General features: G+C 39.4%; 1 protein-coding gene across 1 annotated transcript; it reads right to left on the bottom strand.

Moving 5' to 3' along the window:
• Positions 1 to 155: 155 nt before the first annotated feature.
• tuft1b (tuftelin 1b) lies at positions 156 to 18,329 on the bottom strand. The gene is made up of 12 exons (XM_085445780.1): positions 18,081 to 18,329; positions 6,342 to 6,419; positions 6,124 to 6,216; positions 5,933 to 6,004; positions 5,719 to 5,784; positions 4,712 to 4,795; positions 3,803 to 3,913; positions 2,429 to 2,652; positions 2,112 to 2,217; positions 1,727 to 1,810; positions 1,129 to 1,220; positions 156 to 1,023 (listed from the first exon to the last, which is right to left on the bottom strand). Exons 1-12 carry the CDS (start codon positions 18,135 to 18,137, stop codon positions 951 to 953), a joined length of 1,140 nt encoding a protein of 379 aa, XP_085301906.1. The 5' UTR covers positions 18,138 to 18,329; the 3' UTR covers positions 156 to 950.
• Between the last annotated feature and the right edge of the window lie 1,631 nt (positions 18,330 to 19,960).

Here is a 19,960-nt window from a genome sequence, read left to right as displayed (position 1 = left end):
GATAAAAGGTTTTTTGTGGTTTTGAGGGAACTTTCCCATCCTCTTTTTTTTATAATTATTGTCCCTGTATTTCCACTAGGTGGCGGTGTGAGGTCATAGAGGAAGGATATAGTAACCCATGATTTAAAAAAAAAAAGCGCTGTAAATCAACTGAGTCAAATAAACCATTTCTTTTATTAAATTTAAATAAAACTGGACAAAGTTTACAGAAAAGTGACGCAGACTGAACTTAAGGGTATCTACACTCTTCACAGTATAAAGTAACTTTCTAAAAATATGCATCCTGGAGTGCAACAAGGTATTTGACAGGAAGAAGCAGCAAAGTCAATGCGAACAATGCATAATTATGTTAATAATCAAGCAAAAATAAGCGTAATTAAATATAACCTTTTAGCACAAAACATGTTTGGCCTGTACAATAAGCACGTTGAGGCAGTTAGTCTGTCACTGCGCAGCTAAAACAAGGTCAAACTTAAATCAAAATAGTATGACGATTGACCCAATCTCTCAGCTAAGCGTGAAACAAATTTTGTTGCTGACATCATAACCGCACGCCTGCTATTGGCAACGTGGTGCAAAGCACTGAGGAATTTGACCCTGAACCCCGAGAGTGACTGTGATCATGAAAACACTAAAATCACTGTGATTATTCGTGCATTCGACCCTAGACTAGCAACAGCGTTTAACTGACACGCCTTATAGTTTGACCTGTTGAAACAGCTTATTCAGATTCTGCATGGATCCCTGTTTGTTTTGAGGAAACCAAAAGAAGGTACAAAGAACAGCCCTAGAAGCAACAACGAAGTATCGACAGAATGTGCGTGAGGTCTGCTAAAACAGCCTTTATAAAAATACAATTAAAAGAAAATCACTGCAGAGCTGCATTTTACATATATGGTTAAATATATAAATATGTACACAGTATTTAACTCCTTTGGTTGTCTCTCCAATCATGATTTGATCTCAATGACTTTGATGAATGGGAGGGCTTTGCTGCTCTGAGTTGTCGGTGTCAGCGGTTTGCTGCACAGAGGTGGGGGAGAAAAAGAAATGTTAAGAGATTATTTTAGACATCTGACTGTAGGATGACTAATAGAAAGGACTGTAAGTTAGGAAGTGATGGCTCACCTGTAAACAACCTCTGGTTTGTTCTCAGTAGATGAGGGTGGAAGATCCTGGCCTGCCAGGTAGTACTCCATGTGGTCATGCATTTCTTTGTTCTGTAAACAGGAACGGGATTAACGACGTTAAACGGCGCATTCTTTCGGCTTGACACAGGCACAGCTTTACTTCAAACAACAAAGCCATTTTATATTTTCCTACTGTTGGCAAAGCCCATAAAAAGACAAAAACCTGACATCGATAGTCTGTTTATGGTTCTGTGACCAACACCTAATTTATTCTGATGAACTTGTAAATCTATAATTGCAAAAAATATAATTTCATTGAAATAACAGGCCAACGAATTTTTCTAACATGCCTGGGCACAGCCAGGAGCAAAAAGTGCATTTTTTTGAGCACCACCTTCTTTTATGTGTGCCATGTTTAAGGAACAACACAGGGGATAATAGACTCTTTTTATCATGAGATTTAAAAAGCTCATTTAAGAAAGCTACAGCTGTTTTTGATCATCTTTTGAGCAAAGAAAGGCTTTAAAAACAAAAGAAAACAGAGATAAATTCAGTGATTCAGCCTGTTTGCATTTTTTTTTTAGAAAGTTCCTCACCTCTGCTTCCAGGAAAGCCACCTTCTCCTCCAGATCCCTGATGGCTCGATCTCTCTCCTGGAGAACCGTGCGGGAGTTCTGGAGCTGCGTTATAGATGCAACAAACAAACAATAAGAGACCGTATGAATAACACAAGATGCTTGTCTGCTTGAAGCAGATGCATCATCACTTATTTATCACCAGCGGTTCTGCTTCACCACATGCTTCCGCTTGGCTTCATCCCCCCAAATCAATTCTACTTCATGTGGCCGCCTCCTCAGAAATCACATTTTCTCATTAGTGGCTTCCTGTGTGTGTGTGTGTGTGTTTATGGGCAGCTTGCAAGTCTGTGTGTGTCTGTGTACACTATGCACCACCAGGCAACATCCTTATGTGCATAAATACCTGTTCGATCATGTGGCGGACCTTCCTCTGCTGACTCATTAACATGTCGTCAAGATGATGAATCTTTTCCTTCAGGACAGCCACCTCCTTCTCAAGCTCTGCACACCTGAAAGCAGATACATGAGAAAGCTTATATACAGTCAAGCACGTGAGTAAAAGATGTATTTCTCTTTTACTGCAGGACATAAAAGTGGCTTTCCCTTAAATAACGCAACATCAATCAGATAAGATTTTATAAGATGCTCTCTGGGCAGAGCCTTTCCTCATTATTGGTTTATTAGAAACTTCTTCTTTTATGAGTCTGCGTGCAGTCTTACCTTTGCTCCTTCTCTCCTGCTTCCTCTCCGCCTGCTTTAAGCTGCAGCAGCTCCGCCTCTCCTGCAGCCATCTTGTCTTTGAGGATGCCGTTCTCGATCTCCATGTTTCCCAGCAGCTTCTGCAGCTCCTCCACCTGTTGACCTCTCTCTGCAGACTGCTCCTCGGCCTTCTGCAGCCGCTCTGTCTGCTCAGCCAGCTGTGCCTGATACTCGTTTGATTCGGCCTGAGAGGAAAATCAAAGTGTGAGAACTTCCTTCTGGTGTGCTATAATATAAAGTTTGACCTGAGTCTGGTTTTCATTGATTTGATAAGGCCGATTCACTGCCACAGTTAGTATCCCTAAGATAGCTGAATTAACAAATTGTAACTCCACGTATTTTTTTCACTCATGTTGCCACCTGAGTAGAAAATGCGGCTTAGTTGGAATCCCCCCAGTTTCATTTTATTTGCACCTTTTTATTGCTTTTTGTTACATGAGATGTTCAAAGTGTTGAACTAGTTGAGGCAAAACAGTGCCTGCTCAGAAATTATGCATCTATTCTGAAGCTTGTCCCAGTCACTGGGTGAGAGGCGGCGTATCCAATCTGTCTCCTTAGGGCTTCTTAGAAATGCTAAATTAATGATTCTAAGCTTTATTAATTTCTCCTGGCAGCATTAAAGAGAACCTGTTATGCATACAAAAATATTCTTGGACTCTACTAGAGTAGTTTTACGTGTTCTTGATCACAAACATGAGGTTAAACAGCAGATCTGTGTGCCCTGGATGACCATATTAAGGATATCCTCCCTCTATGATCCCACACAGAGCTACGAGTACAAAAATGCTGAAACTGAGCATTTAATGCAGTCTAAAGCCTGAGCTGCTGGCTCACAGGTATTGCTTGTACATACTTGACCTCACCACTTGAAACTTTCATTGTAACAAAGTACATTTGATATAAAAAATCAGGATAATTGATCCCCTTTAGCTTGATAAGTGACTGTATGTTTTGTTTTTAAATGTATTGTTCTCGGCTATTTCTGTCTAAACTGAATTCAGTCAAAAAAATTAATGATTTAGATAACTTCCTAGTAAATAATGTCTCATATCCTCCTGTTGCGTAATTTTGTTTCGCTGGAGTCACTAACAGTAAAGAATTGCATATGTAAAGTAAAGTGTTTGTCTTCGGGCGGTGCCCCTACATGTCCTGACAGATGAATGTACTGCAGAGCAAAGATCCAAACAGTGGAGGATCACAAGATGAGGGATGAAATCCAAAGATAACACTGACAGATAACAAGGACGATTAAAGGAGCAAGAGAGCATCAGAGGGGTGAGTCATAGCTGCAGTGGACAGGAAGCTGTGTCACGTTACTCATCTCCTGATACAGACCTGCAGTATGTCGATCTCCTCCTGATGCTGCTTCTCCATCTCCTTCAGCTGAGCATACAGGCGTTTGGTCACCTCTCTGAGCCTCGCACTCTCCTCCTGATTATCCCCAACCTGAGAGTGCACACACACACAAAGAAAGTGCTCAATTAGATTTAATCTCACAAGCCTCTTGAACCAGAGGGCTCAACATGGGCTAACAAACTGATAAAAGAGGCTGCTGATAGGCCATTTGCTTTGTGTTTACAAGGCTGCATGGTCTAGCCTGAGGTAACAAAATCATTTAGACAAGGAGCTGTTAAACTCTACTCAGATAATCTTTTAACTCAAGGCTCCTATTTGGGAAGACAGAATGGTTTCCTCTACCGGAGACACAACACATCTAATGCACTGTGATACAATCTGAAACCACTTAAAGGGAAGTGTAAATTGATCCTACCTTACCTATATACGATACATAGAAGATACTGGGTTTGACTAGCATGCACACACACAAACACACACAAGCTTTCTTGCAGCGCCAACACTGCTTGCTTGGTAGATGGTGTTGAATTACAGCAGTTGTTATGATCCGCCAAGTCGAGAATAATGCATGGGAAAGACAATATCTTGTGTGTGTGTGGTAAGCTTTGTTATGAGCTGATGAAAGCCTGGGTAGCATTTTCTCTACAAAAGCAGGCAGTTGTCTGGTTTGAATCAATGAGGAACTGCTGCAGGGACAGGCATTTTTTTCCATCACGACTGTCATTTGAATAAAACTTTGAATGCATTCAAATGAACTGCAGCTGAAAGTGACTTCTTCCATTTCCCCATTTCATTCATCTCAGACTGATGAATAATCAAATGATAAAGGCTACACACGGGAGCGCCTCAGAAGAGGTCAGATAATTCTGCAAACTACGGCGAGCTTACGTAAGCATCAGTGTGGACGCCGTTGGCATTGATGACACCTGGTTGGCTGGTGGGTGCTTTGACTCTGAAGCCATTGGCTGGACGCTGAATAGGAAAAAGGAGCAAATGGGAGGAGGAATTAGTGCGGAAAAAGCTGCACATAAAATGGAACAGTTCAGGTCTACACAATTAATATTGTGATACGCTGTGTTTGTGTTTAAACCAAGAAGCAGGAGCACTAAGGTGTTACATAATTTGGGTATTCCATATGTCTGCTTTAAAGGCCATGCAGGTCTCGTAAGCCTCTTAGGTTAAGAGAAGGTGACCCACACGCACAGTTCAACACTCACAAAGACCAAGCAGCAACCTATGAAGCTCTAAAAGCTGCAGGTCCTGGAGTGACTGCACTCAAAGGTCACTTTCTATAGTCCCATGTTAAAAACATTACATTAAATTAAATTGCACTAAATACACCTATCAACTAATTACCCACGTTCAAATGCAGTTACAAGTTTATGCTCAATAATAACATCTTCTTTATCTGATATGCATTTGGTATTAAACTGAAGGATACAGGCAGATATTTCTGTCTTTGCAACTTAAAGAAATTGCATTCACATCGAAACCCTGCCAAATAACATCTAAACTAGGCAAGTAATTTTCCAGTTGTAACTCTTGCTTAAATATTCTATCATTTATATGGAGGCTATTGTTAACCACTAACTCTGCTCAGTCATTTGCATTTTACTTAGATGCTGCCACCTATTTTAAGGGCAAAGCTCATCTAAAAAAGCTTTTTATTTTATTTTATAAATGTCATGTAGATCTTGTAAAATTGGTAGATATTTACTGTAGATCTTTACTGTTTGGTCAGAGGAGGAAATTAGCCTTATATGCAGCACATATATATACATAACTTGTAATATACTTAACCTTTTGATCCTTTTAAGGCATTAAAATCACTATTCTTCCAAATTGCCGGACCAAAGATAATCTGTTGAACTGTTTCTGAGGCAGAGGGTGTGTACCTGGTTGTTGTTGCCATTCTGCCTGGCTGCCATCTGCTGTCTCAGAGTCTTCAGACAATACCTCACCTAAATACAAAAACACATCAGGCATTAAAAAGATGTGTACTATGCAGAACCACAGGTATACCCTTGACACAGCTGAACGCTGTGCTTAAAGAAACACACTCTGCTTTCCACCAATAGCTTTTCAGCTTTGACTTGTCCACACACTGACCTCCTGAATCTGGGACACCTCGTCCGTAAGCATCTTGACGCTTTCTTCCGGTGGGTTTTTTCCAAGGTAAAACTGGATGACACAGTGACCGCAGCATGTTAGATAATATGACTGTAGTTCAGTTAAAACTGAAGTGTTGAGTTGCTCAAACTTTATCAATAAACATGAGCAAGCAAAACAAGCTCACATACTTTGATGACTTCAACTTCTATGTGAGGTCTGACTTCAACTTCGTCTTCCTGCCCTTCAGGTTTTTGCGGCGGTGCAAATTCTATGGTGCTCTCCTACATTCAGTATAAAAAAACAAAAACAAACACAAACCCTCATATGTATATATCAAACTTCCCATTCTGCATTCCTCTCTTTCTCTCAGTTAACAAATAGTTTTAAAACTGCTTTGAAGTTGTACCTTACTGTTGTGCTGTTGTGAGGTGTTGCCTGTCTGGTCTCGACGTTGTAAGCTGAGTCTAAGCTGCCTGCAACGGTCCTGAAATGAAAGATGAGATAAGATGTGCTAAATGAAGCATCGGGAAATGAAGCAGGGCTCAAAATGAAAGTCTCAACTGAAAGACAGGGTGGAGCTGAAAGCCAGAGAGAGAGAGCGTTATTTTTTTTTTGGGGGGGGGGGCATAAAACGTCCCCTTTATTGAGGTTTCTCCTTGGATGCCACACAGCTAAACTGTGAAGCCTAGCAACCGCCAATGAGGAAACATTTCCACTCTGCCCTCGTGGCCAAGTCTGGTGATTATGATCAAACACTGGAGAAAATGAAACCAAGGCTGACCAGTCAGGGACAAAAATATCACAACTCAAAACATCCGTGACTGCTTAGTCACTCCAGAGTCAACGTGTCGCCTTGGCAACGGAAACAGAAAATACGGAGATTATTTGTCATGCAGGCTTTTATAAACTAAAGTTTATATAATACACACACACACACACACACACACACTGGAAATTCCAGAAAGATTCAGATGGTTTGACTAACATAACTCATGGCCAACGTAATTCACTGTAACTGTCCATCTCTTCTATTGTATTCTAGTCTGTCCCACTCATTTTTATAGTATCTGTTCTGTTTGGTTTGTTTTGATCAGTGCATCATGCCTTATGTTTGATCCGAGAGATGTGACCTCTTCTCTTGAATCTACTGCAGTGCATTGCATTCTATTTTGTAGATATTGTTATATATGTGTATACTATTCTATTCTATTCTATTCTATTATTTTGATATATCGCCTACTTATATTTCAGTTCAGTTCTAGTTAATTCTGCTCTCTGAATGAGGCAGTAGGAATCCCAGTAAATGTGCCCTTGTGTGGATCATCTCCTTAAACTGTCCTTGCCAGTTATTGCTGCAATAGTGTTGCATCTTGTTGTCCTAATAAGGCAGACACTCCCGCCAGTGAGAGTACTCTTTCACTGGAAGTACGTGTCATTGTGTGCTAATCATGACTCTTTAATCTACGCTCACATGCTAATCAGCGTGACTTGCTGTAGTAATTCGTTTTTGAGGGGTACTTTTCATTTTTTTCTCCCACAAACATAGACACAAATACATTTAACTCACCCGAGAAAGTCAGCTAAACCCACCTGTGATTTTAGTCAAACCACATAACAAACAAATGCTTAATATTGTAAAAACACGCACTTGTCCTTGGGAACACCCATTTAGTAGGATGAAGGTGTATTTGTGTTGCTTTAGTCCAAGTATGCAAAGAAAACAAACGGTTTAGTCCTTTTGACAAACAAAATCCCCTGAAAGTGAAGGATAACACTCTAATTGCTGGTGAGCTACGTAACAGTTCATTTTTATCTTATCTCCAAATCCACTATGTCTGGAGTGTATAGCTCATGTATAGTTTGTCCCCACCCTACAGTATATGAGCATATGGAGTGCTTAATATGCTAAGACATTGTGTAGGCCGAGCTCCTGTGAAAACACTGTGTGCTTTGTGGTTCTGCTGTGCACGCCGTCATCAGTGGCCTTAATTAAATTCCGTGTGGGCGTGACCACAGAGGGCAACAGGTAGCTGCAAAAATGGCGCACAGCTTAAGAGCCTGAGGCAAAAATAAAGCTCTTGCACTGTAACTGTCTTCTTCGTTTAGTTTAAAAACTTGAACTTGTAATCCTGTAGTAAATACCCAAAACTATTACTATTATGACAAAAGGCTAGAATATGCTGAGTTAGTTCAAACACTCCTAATAGCATGAGTTTGAGGTATGCTGATTTGTTTACTTGTATTGTGTACACCAGATGTTTACAGCTGCTGTTCACTGGTTTACTGATCCCCACATAAATATGTTTCTCCAGTTCCAGCCTCCTGTTTTCCATCACAAAGGTATTTTAGCTATTTCACAAGCATTTGAGATGCTTGTGTTTCACAAAATGCAAAGAGAGCAAAGAACCAGATGTTTCTCCCTCTCTGGTTCTGCAAAAGAATGCCATAAAACTCCACCTGAATCATATTTTACATTTACACGCTATTTGTTCTATAATATTCTCACTATTAATACCACCCTGTTTCATCAGTGGCACCCAGCATGCTTTTGAAATAATTTAGTAATGTTTCTCACACATTGTTCCTACTTACACACCTTTAATTTGCTTGCAGTGAAAATGACACCTGAGAGGCACTGACACGTACTCTACATACCACAGTCTGTCGTCAGCTTTAAGAAAGCATTACTTGTGAGCACATGGACACACATACTCGAGATATAAGGGACACAGTGTAATCCTAAACAAGCTCGGGGTTTAAACTTGAAAGGCACTTTTAGTCAAGAAAACCAGATGGAAAGTAGAACACATCCTAGAATAAGATATTTTGCTCTTTTTTCTTACAGATTTTGTTTCACATACAATAACTGGCAAATTCATTAGTCAGCCATGCCTTCTTTCCTGTGAAATCCCGTTTAACCGTGTCAGGCTTCCAGTAATTCTGTGGCAAGGCAGTTGGGGGTACGCCCACTGACTGCTGGTGGTTTGTTGATTAGTGGCTGCTCATCACGATGGTCACTGGGATAAAATGAAACTGTGTGACTGAGTGGAAACAGATTTCGGATTCTGGAGTGTTTCGGTGCATGCATGAACATGCCACGTTAAACAACGCATCAAATGTGGGGAACACATTTGGCTACTGACGTAAGCGACCAGTTCTCTGTTTGCAATTCAAACAAATGGCTTAGCTTGAATGGCAGCTCTCAGAGCGCGATTGTGCCACCTGAAAACCATCAGCACAGAGGCGGTGAGAGGTAAGCCAAGTCTGAAACTTTGATCTGAGGGAGGGACACCTCAAGGGCTTTGCTCTCAACAGAGACGCAGGCAGGATCATGGGACAGGCGCACCCTGGGCGGAGCTGGCAGTGTTATGTTTTAAAAGTATCACCTATAGAAATATCTGCCTTAGACAGAATGCTAGGAAACCAGATGTCACTCTCTTTATGGCGAACAAAGAGCCAGAAAGAAAATAAAGAAAACTCAGCTGCAAAGTTTCTTTTCAGGAATCACCCCAACACTTAAAAAGTCCCAAAGCCTTGTTGCAAGTTGTTGCTTGTAAAAACTTCTGTCTGCACCTGCCAGTAAGTGTGCACTTTGCTAACATCACAGCTTAGCCGAGTGGAGACACCATCATTGTTATAAAGCCTGCCACTAGCACAAGGGTCTTAGATGGTCTTTTCTGCAGAATGATACACTTGCCAGGGTAGTTTGTGAATTTAAATCTAAATGTCCCATTAAATTTTGTTATATTTAAAAGATTTGTACAGCTATCTCCTAAACTGGATGACTTGCATAGACTTGCATTTACAGATTGTTCGATATAGTTCCACATCATCAGAGCTACACAGCTCCACTATCTACATGTATCTGCTCTATGGGCATGAGCTAACTCACGTTTTTAATGAACATAATTTAAAAAAAAAACCTTTCATCTGCTCTGTGCGTTTACAGTGCAGATAATAATCTGCTTCCACTCTTGAGACAAAGAGGCAGACACTTGGGAGAGCAGCTTCTCCAGGCTTGTCTGTGCAGCTCAGGGCTTCTGTAAAAGCCTGACCTCATATAACTTCAAAGCCTTAAGAACCCAGAGCGTGCAAAGTCAAGTAGCCTTTTTTGCACAAAGAAATATTATCTTTACAAATATAACTGTTTCATAAGGTGGGAAAGCTCATGAAAATAGTTTAACTGATCATATCAGAGCCACTGAGGGACGTGCTTTTCTATGGGAGTTGATTGATTTTCCTTTAAAGGCATGGAACAAAGCACCATTAAATAACTGTTTTGTGCAACATGAAGTAGAACTAGCAGTCTGCAAGTAATCAGCCAAAAGCTCATGCTTCAGACTGTGCTAAATGTTTTGTTTCAGGCAGTTTTTGGGTTTTTTTTGCTCTTGGCACTGTGTGATGTCACAGTTCTGGCTATGAGAACAGCACTCTTAACCACGTGGCATTCGAACTTTTCGATTTGGTGTGTGAGAGCACAACAGCATTAACAATTACTAACAATTTAGTTACTAGTTAAACAAATTATTACGAATCTCAGTGCTGTGACACTAATAAAGACGTGAAACATTAAATGCAAAAATGCAAACAAAGTGCTGAGATAAAGGTTCTGGTAAAAAGACAAACTGTAGCTTAACTGTGTAACTGAGCAGCAGCAGAGAGCCCAAAGGGAGAGTCTGTTTTCTGTCTCTAATGTCCTGCATTCAGCATAAAAAACAATGGAAGTGGAATACTGAGAGGTGCCAAAGCTACTGTATGCATTTCTAGTTCTTTCTACCTCCTTTAGTGGAGGGTGTAACTTCAGTGATTCATATAAAAGGATGAAAACAGCTCATATTGTGGAGATATGGAGTTTACTACTATATAAGAAAAGAAGTAATTTGACTGGAGGAAAGAAAAAAAGAATTTTATTTAATGGAGATCATTTTTTTAACAATGATCAAAATAGTTAATTATTCCTAAACCTGTAAAACTGTTAACTGAGCAGATTAAGATTGGCTTATCTCAGACCAGAACACAAAAGCATGAGGGGGACTTGGACAGTGTAAGCGGAGCGGAGCAGAATTAGGTAGTCATTATCTCTGAAGCTGAGATGATCAAAGACTCAACAACACTGCAGATCACATCATCATTATTGGAACAGACTCACAGGAGACATGAAAACAGCTGTTTATAAATCTGTCCAGCCTGACTCATGAGTACTGATTAGTAGGTGGCATCACAGCTTCCCCTATACGAGTCTGGGCTACCAGAGCATCCCTCTTTCGCCGGTGACCTTACACAATCAATAGAGGAGCGTCCCACCAAGGGGGCAACTAACTCCTCCATGACTGCCGTTCACTGATCTGGAGATGATGTCATAGTGAAAGGATAGAGCAACACCGAATAAAGGATCAGCCACTCAGAGATCATTGAAGCAAGCTAAAAACATTGGAAAGGGAAAACCAGGCCGAGCAGTAACTCACAGCAAGACCCCCCGAGTTCACAGCCATGTGTGAAACCTACCCATCTCCACTACCAGTCAAAACAGACGTGTTTTATTACTAAGCAACAGGCTAAACACCTTATGAATGAAGACGTAATTATCTGCTTAAAACAAGTTTTTGTTATCCGCAAATCCTGCTCCACCAGATCGTGCACGCCATACACATTATAGGTATTAATATAGACTCGTCTCATGAATAATCCCCAAAGAATATTGAGCTAATACAATGAAAGCTGAATCATTTTTTTCATGACACAAGAAAACAACTGACAAATAGGAGGTGTCACTTTTACAATTACTTTTATGTAACAAGTTAAATACCGCTGCTAGCACGCAGGAGGTGAGAAGAAACTTAACAGAATCAGGTCAATTCAGATTGAATAATAAAAGTTTGGTGGTTGCTTTTCGGAGAAATCGTGCTGATCAAACAGACGGCAATGTTCATTTAAAGAATTTCCTTGCAGAGATCATGTATCGACTGGTCTACTGGGAAGACAAAGCTAAATGAATCATCTGCCAACCACCGCTCTATACTTCACCATGCAAAAGCAAAATATTACAACCACAAGAACCATCACAGACTTTACCCTCATAATAATCACCATGATAATAATCACCATGCCACTTTATCTCACAAAGAATCACACTTACATCTACCTGGGCTGAGAAAGTTGTCTAGGACTTTTCCCGGGGATGATCAGGCAGCTGCGATCCAGACTGTCTCTATCTGTGTGACTAAGTACATGGGAAGCCACGGCTGTCTTGCCTTACATGGCTGGGCGAGGCTGCATCAGCTGCCCAACCCTTTTCCCCCCCCCTCCAGATTATTCTCCCGTCAGAGCTACAGCGAGAGCGCCAGTTCAAGGAGGCATGCAGTTCAGAGCTTCCCTGCAGGACTGTGATGTTAAATACAGCATGGAAAAAACTGGAGGGAGCATTTCCACTGATTAGATTATAGGGGAGACCGGGGATAGTTGTAACATTTTTGACATTTCTGTCTGTAACTTGGAGCTCTTTTAAGGTAGTGGATTCAAAATGTAATGCAAAGTATTTACATGTCTCTGCTATTAAATAGTGCAGCTATTTTCTCTGCAACACAATTACCCATTGCATGGTATGGTCTCAAACACAAAGAGTGAAATGTTACAATTAACCCCATAGTCTGGGTTAGTTGTAACATATCCTGGGGTGAAATGTAACACAATGAAATAAGGGTACTGACAAAATATTAACATGTAATCTTTGTTTATTCAACACATGAATGCACTTAGAGCCATTAATGTAGCTGTGTGTGTGTGTGACAGAATGCAGAAATCTAGCTTTTGAACATATTCCAGCCCCCCAAAAAAGACAAGTTATGGAATTTTCTGCAACTGAATATTTCATTAATTTTGGTTGGTCTTCCTTGAGTTTGGCCTCATTGGCTCAGTGGGCATTATAACCTACAACTCTTGCACCAATTTTGAACATAACAATGAACCTGAAAAAATGTAGTTGTTCACCAGCATCGCAATTCCATTACTTTTTATCATGGCTTACCTTGGTGTGGTTTGCAAAGTGCTTCAGAAAGATGAGGAAATCTGTTTCGTGCACCCATCCTGATTTATTTCCACTACCATTCCTCCCTACTGGTCCATCTCTGACACAGTGGTCTGCATAATGTATGTGTGGGAACACAAACAGTGGAGGAATTGTGTTGCCAATGGCATTAACCGCATATACAAAAGCGACCAGTGAATCTCTCTCTGCTGATGTCGTTGCCCCAACTTGTTTAATATAAGTTAAAGTAATAGTGTGGTAAGTTGCAACATCTGCATTATTGTTACAACTAACCCAGACTGTTGCTGTTACAACTGACCCAGACTCCTATAGCCATGAACTAGCTAACATTACAGCCAACGGCTAAAACATTAGCACTAAAGACCTACACAGAATATATCCCCATAGACATACAAATAACATAATTTAAGTTTGATGAGTTTAACTGCAAAGCAGACAATGCTATTAGAAATTGAAATGAAGTAGAAAAACTTACTTTTTGGCATACAAATTACTTTTTTTGGTGTTAAATTGTCTGTTTTTGACAAAATGTGCTGATTTTTCACATGTGATAGCAGAACTGAGTTGGGCATGCACAGGATGAGTCACATCATTTGAAACTTAGCCCTGATTGGAGAAATTGGAAGTGTTACAACTGACCCACATTACAACTATCCCCGGTCTCCCCTACAGAACTGTGGACTAAAAACTTTGTTGGCGTTGAATTTAAACAAATATTACAATGATCAGCTCGAGTCTAAACATAAGAACCTACTGAGCTTTTGTTTTAACATCTTTTGTTGATGAATGTGACAAAGGAAAGCAGTTGTGATTACAATTTTACATACACTCATCATGGGTATGAATGTCACGCTAATTTTGGGCATTTAATGATTTCTTTGATCTGTTAGTATCTTAATGTACGCATGAGGAATGACCTCATTTATCTGCCACATAGTGACAGTGGTAGTTTGCAGCACACTGAGGAATGTGTTAAGAGTTACATAACAGAGATTAATGAAGTATCTTTATATAACGAGTTACTGGCACGGTGCGTGTGTGCAGAGCAAACAAAACCATGCAAACAAAAGTCAAATGCTGCACCGACCAAATATGTTCATGTTAGTGCATGTTTATCCAGCTATCTTTGACTTAGTACGCACATCTCCTAAATGATATTAATCCTGATATTCTGTTACATAACGTGTTTCGTGGCCATTTGAAGCTTATAATGAAGCCACAGTTCAACTTACAATCAACTAATCATTTGTTTTGTCAAATGAGGAGACAGCAGACCATCTAAGAAGGACTCTTAAACATGCTTATTTTATGGTTTCTTTGTTATTTTTTGTTAGTAAACTAATGATCTAAATCTTCTGGTTTCCTGTTGGACAGTACAAAATCATCAATTGACATATTTAGTCTTTGGAAAGTTGTGCAGGACCATTTTCACAATTTTAAACAATATGGGGTTTCTGCTTTTATAGAGTATCAACAAAGCATTTTTACTCATGTTTAACATAGGGAAAAGTCATATATACACGTGCTCTGATTTAGTGATATATGTACAAACATATGTAAAATCCCCATATTCTTTCACTAACTTCTAAGTGCTGCTTTAACCTCGGTTCACTGTCTTCCAGCTGTCATTGTCATTCAGTTGTTTTTGTTGATGTGTAAGTAGTGCCAACATAACCTTTAGACGTGTTTGCAATACAAACAAAAGACTTGCATGCGATCTCTCCCACGTTGCTCTCCAAGTATATCGTGGAGCTAAGAAAACCACATTGGAATCCAGCTAAGGTATTTTAATAACAACCTTACCTAGAATGCGCTTGTTGTTCACATCATGTTCACACACATGACACAAGAGACCCTAAAATTACCCTTAAATTACCGTTACCATTACTTAATACAAAATAAACCTCTAAATGTATTTAAATGGGTTATTTGAGGTCATGTTTAAGGTGAAAAAACCCATGTTTTCTCTGCCTGATATATACAATATACAGTACACAATATACAATATACCCAAAGGCTCTTATCCTGGGGTGTCAAACTCCAGGTCTTGAGGGCCGGTGTCCTGCAGGTTTTAGATCTCAACCTGGGTCAGCACGCCTTAATCAAATTATTAGTTCATTACCAGGCCTCTGGAGAACTTCAAGACATGTTGAGGAGGTCATTTAGCCTTTTAAAGCAGCTGTGTTGGATCAAGGACACATCTAAAACCTGCAGGACACCAGCCCTCGAGGCCTGGAGTTCGACACCTGTGGGTCTCAGGCTCTCTGAATAAGAAAACTGGGAAGATTTTTGAGACAAAAAACTAACATTGCACTTTTACTTCTAGCTATAAAACTACAATAAACCGCCTTAAATTGTTTCTGATGGCACTAAACCTATTCTAAAAAGTCATAGCTGTAACTCTTTCACATTAGGTGGCCTTAAAATACATTTTTATGATGTAAAATAATCTAATATCGGCTATATTGGTGGATTTTCTTTTTGAAAAGTCGGGGGGAAAAGAACAGTCAATTCAAGGTGCTTTATGTTGAAAAGTAAAGATTTTGTATTCTGGGGAAAAACTCAGTAACCCCATATGAAGATGCACTTTGTGACTGCGGGAAGAAAAAGTCTCTTTTTACAGGAAGAAATCTCCAACAGAGGCAGCAATCTGACACAGCCGGTTTGGGAATGAGGTAGGGAAGAGAAGATAAAAGAATAGAGAACATAAGGAGGCAGGACAAAACACAGACAGGAACAATGTTCTTTGGACAGATTAAACCAAAATTAAGATGTCTGGCCCTAATGCAAAGCACTACATCTGGAGAAAACTAAGCACAGCATATCAGCACAAACACATCGTATTATTTGACAGGCATGGTTGTGAAGAGGCAATTCAGAAAATGAAATAATTTGGTTGCTTTTATTTACTTTTTCAGCAATTTATTTCACCGGTTACTTAACTGAATGTGAAAACACTGCTGTCTTCTCAGCTGCATGCATCTGCTGAGACTATAGTCAAGAACGATCTCAGAACAGTCCACACAAACAAGATCCCCTCCAAACCACAAACAGTTCTCATATGAATTTGTTGCACCAGATCTATCAGTAGAGGGAGAAAAGCTTGAACAGCCTGAGTGCATTTGTTGGGAAAGATTTCTGCTTCCTGCCAAGAGTCTTTATAAACAAATTATCTGTTCATTCGCGCTGCCACCATGCACCACATGTGGCATCACAACAGGACTCGACACGTATAAAATCATTGATTTAAAGCACTAAATTAATTTAACCGAGATCTTGACAGCATCACGCAATGTTTAATGTTTTACTTGGCAGATTCACAATAAATAGTTGTCATTTTATATCTACAAGGAAGCATCTCAAGAAAACAATGCGCAAGACAGTTGGAAGAAAAAAAACTGATTGATTGCCAGTGATCATATTTCTACTTAACTACCAAACCAACAAGTACTGGCACATTCTTAATGAGCGCTGTGACGCTCAGAGTTCCCTGTAAATTTGACTTTCTTGAATGTCCGGTCACCTGCTTTGTCATCCTTCTACAATGGCTCGAAAGATTACAGTTACTGTATCTGTAATAAAAAACAAAAACAAAATAATTGTTCACTGGTGTTTAATGAGTTGATAGCGTTTACATTTCCCTTGTGTGAACACATCAGTTCATTCTTAAAAAGTTTATTGTATATGGTCACGGTTAAGGTTCATGTGTAGCACTTCCCTTCTCTACTTGATCACTCTAAGCATTCCCAAAAGCACTTCTTTATACATGTAAGTGCTTTCTATGTAAACATCATACACACACATTCACACGCAACTCAGTTTGAGAAAGACTGGAGCAGCCAAGGATCGAACCAGCTTCTGATTGGAAGAGGATCCGTTCCACTTCCTGAGCCCATGAGAGCAATATTGGTGTATCTACAATGGTAGTGCTTATTTTTCTGTGCAGGCGAAGTTATTAATAAAACTAAAGTCAAGCAACAAGAAGCACTGCAATACAGTGGCTGGACTTGCTTGAGATTTTTTTATTCTTTGAAATCACAGAACATTTGGAATTACTTTAAATGCTTTTATTGCTTAGATTTTGATTTCTTATACACCAGGAATATTGCTATATGTGACATGAGAAGTATACTACCTTTAGAAGTTGTTGATGCAGGTGCAGCATCACAGTTTTGGTTTGGATTGCCATATGTGCTATTAAATTCTGCTTTAAAATATATATGTGCTGCAGTTAGCATTATTTATAGTTTATTTATAGTAGTCAAATTTCTTTCTGCAGCTTCTATAGGATACAGCAGCAAGTTTTTAGTCCAAAGGTGGGTAATTAATTTCCTTAAGAAGCTTATAAAGAGATGAAATGAATATTGGTTAATTTCATCAGTTAAATAGTTTCTCATGCAGCTCCTTGGGGAAATTAATTGCCCACCCGTGATCTACACTATTGTCGTGTCCCTTGATTGAAGTGACTTCAGCATTGGTGGTCAGCCCACATCTTTTGCCATTATTCCACTTTTTAAGTAAACAACAAGAAAGGTAAACACTGCATCATATATTGAGTACCTCAGCACAGGTGAGTTATTTATTTATTTAAAATAAGAGTCATTAGTTAAATAGTCGTAGCTTATAATTAACAGTGTTGGCGGTCTAAGGTGAGTAGAAGCGTTTACTCAAATTTTTATTAAGTATTGCTAAAAATGTTCACGATCATGTCCCCACACTGTTAGAGAAATATAGACATCAGTCCAAGGATCCTAAGTCTCATCTTAAGTGATGTTGTTAGATTTGCCATCTTTATAAAAACAGTCTGCGTTGTGTTCAGCAAAGGAAACGTGATGCAAATATGGTGAACGAGGATGAGGAAGGATAGATTTTTGCTTTAACGTCACATTATTTTACATAGTTCATGTGAGGTTGTTATTATTATTCTTATTTGCGGGTAAAAGTTTCGCTTTCATATGAAAAACTGCTCTTAAAAATTGGGAAGTCTAATGGGAACTATGTCATTGTGGACCAAAATGTGCCCAGTATGAAATCCGGGTGAGTGCAACGCTAAACTTAGTAGTTAGTGCTTTTAAACCAGTGTCACGCAGCATCACTCACTTTAGTTTCGTCGTCCTCTTCTCCCTTTTCCACCGCCCGCGTCACGCCGCCGCTCATCTTCTCGTCGGGAAGTGTCGACAACACATAAAAATAAGTGAAAAATCAGAGCTGTCCAAAGTTACTGGACACGGTTTCTTTGAGTACTGTGTTTTTACAGACTCTGCTCTTCGCGAGTAACTGTTAAATACGACACACGCCCGTGGAGAGGTGGAGAGACCTGGACCCCGCTGCGCTTCTGCCTCCCTCTGCCGTCTGTCTGACTGTCCAGGTGCTAAAGTAAAGCAGACCTGCCTACCTTATGCAAGTGGAATGCACTGAACCACGGTGTAGCCCATATTTACAATTGCTGACATATTTTCCAACATGACCATTTTTATTTTGGGCTTAAAGCTGTCTGCATACTTACTCATATTTCAGTGTTTTTCCTAGACATATTCTTCTTCTTCCCATAATAATAATAGTGGATATGATGACGAGTATCTTAACGCTACTCGACCTATATGCTATTTAACACATTTCTCTTTCAAGGCACATTAGCAATCATTAAGGTTTCTTGTCTTATAATGGATTATTTATGAATGAATACAATGTTGTCACTAATGCTGAATGAATGAATATAAATGAATGGCTATGTCTTATTTGCCACAATGTAAAAATCATTATTTGCCCTTATAAACATGAAGAAATAAATATGAGTAAAATGCATCTGAATTTTTCCGTTTTAATATTGTGTAAACAATTTTCGCGATTTTCATTTAGTTAGTTTAGTTAGTCTCTTTTATATTGAAACAATTGGATTGCATGTATAAATAAAGGTTAAATAAAATAAAAAACTGAAAATATGTAAATATATAAAATAAAAGTTTTATTTACTCATATAATTAAGCAATAAAGAGCACATGCTTGGTACAAACTGACTGTATGCCAATTAATTACATGTAATTTGACCGGATTCCGTTGAATTGAACGTTTTACGTTCTTGTGTAACAAAATTATATGGAAAATTCAAGTGCATGGTGATGGCTTCTTTGCTTTCGAGCACATTTTATTTAAATATTGTCTAACCTCTGAGAAGTTGATGCCACCTCCATCGGACAGGTATTTGGTGGCACTTCTCCTGGACCATGGCATTTTGTGTCCAGCCCCCTGTCTGATCTTCTTCCAGAAGGAGCCCATACGCCGTCTCTCTTCATCTGTCTTGTCAAAAATGTTTCTCTTGCACTTCCCTGTGATATGTCCCAGTAACACAACAGTGCTGAAAGTGCAGGATCTGCTTCTTCTACACCACAGCTAATTCTGTGCTAGACCTGCAAAGAGGATATAGTCCTGTTTAATAACCATCCTGCCCTGCAAGGAGCCACCTCTCTTGAGGCCTACACTGTAAACAGGTTGAGTAACAGCAAATATATCCCGCTGTAATTGGATTTACAGGAAAACTGCTGTAACTGAATTTTATGTTAATTTGCTTTAATTATGTTTTATTCAATCTCTTTTGCATTTAGTAACAAAGGCTTTGAAACTTTTATTTTGACGCCAGGACTGAAACATCAGCCCAGATAAGTTTTCTACTTAGCATCTAGAATATGAGAGCCCTGGATCAAACAGAACATGTAACAATTCACTAACACTCTAACTTAGGTGATCATAAATTCATATAAAACATCCCGCCATATGACCTCTTACCTAAAGCTATCAGAGGCTCTATTTTCCTGTTGTCACTTGCACCCAGGAAGGTGTGGGATTAAGGGAAATGACTTTACCTTATAGACAAACTAAACTAGAGATTAAACCATATAATCCCACATTATTATTTTCCTACAATGTCCTTCCGCTCCAGTTGCTGTTTTGCATCCTGGCTTCAGACACCACTGTTACATTAT

This window comes from Copadichromis virginalis, linkage group LG22, assembly GCF_057382275.1.
Source record: "Copadichromis virginalis isolate Kocher_CV1m ecotype Utaka linkage group LG22, C_Virginalis_male_GT1.1, whole genome shotgun sequence".
NCBI classification, from domain to species: Eukaryota; Metazoa; Chordata; class Actinopteri; order Cichliformes; family Cichlidae; genus Copadichromis; species Copadichromis virginalis.
Note: the sequence above shows the minus strand (reverse complement) of the source record. Positions and strands in the feature narration are given on the sequence as shown.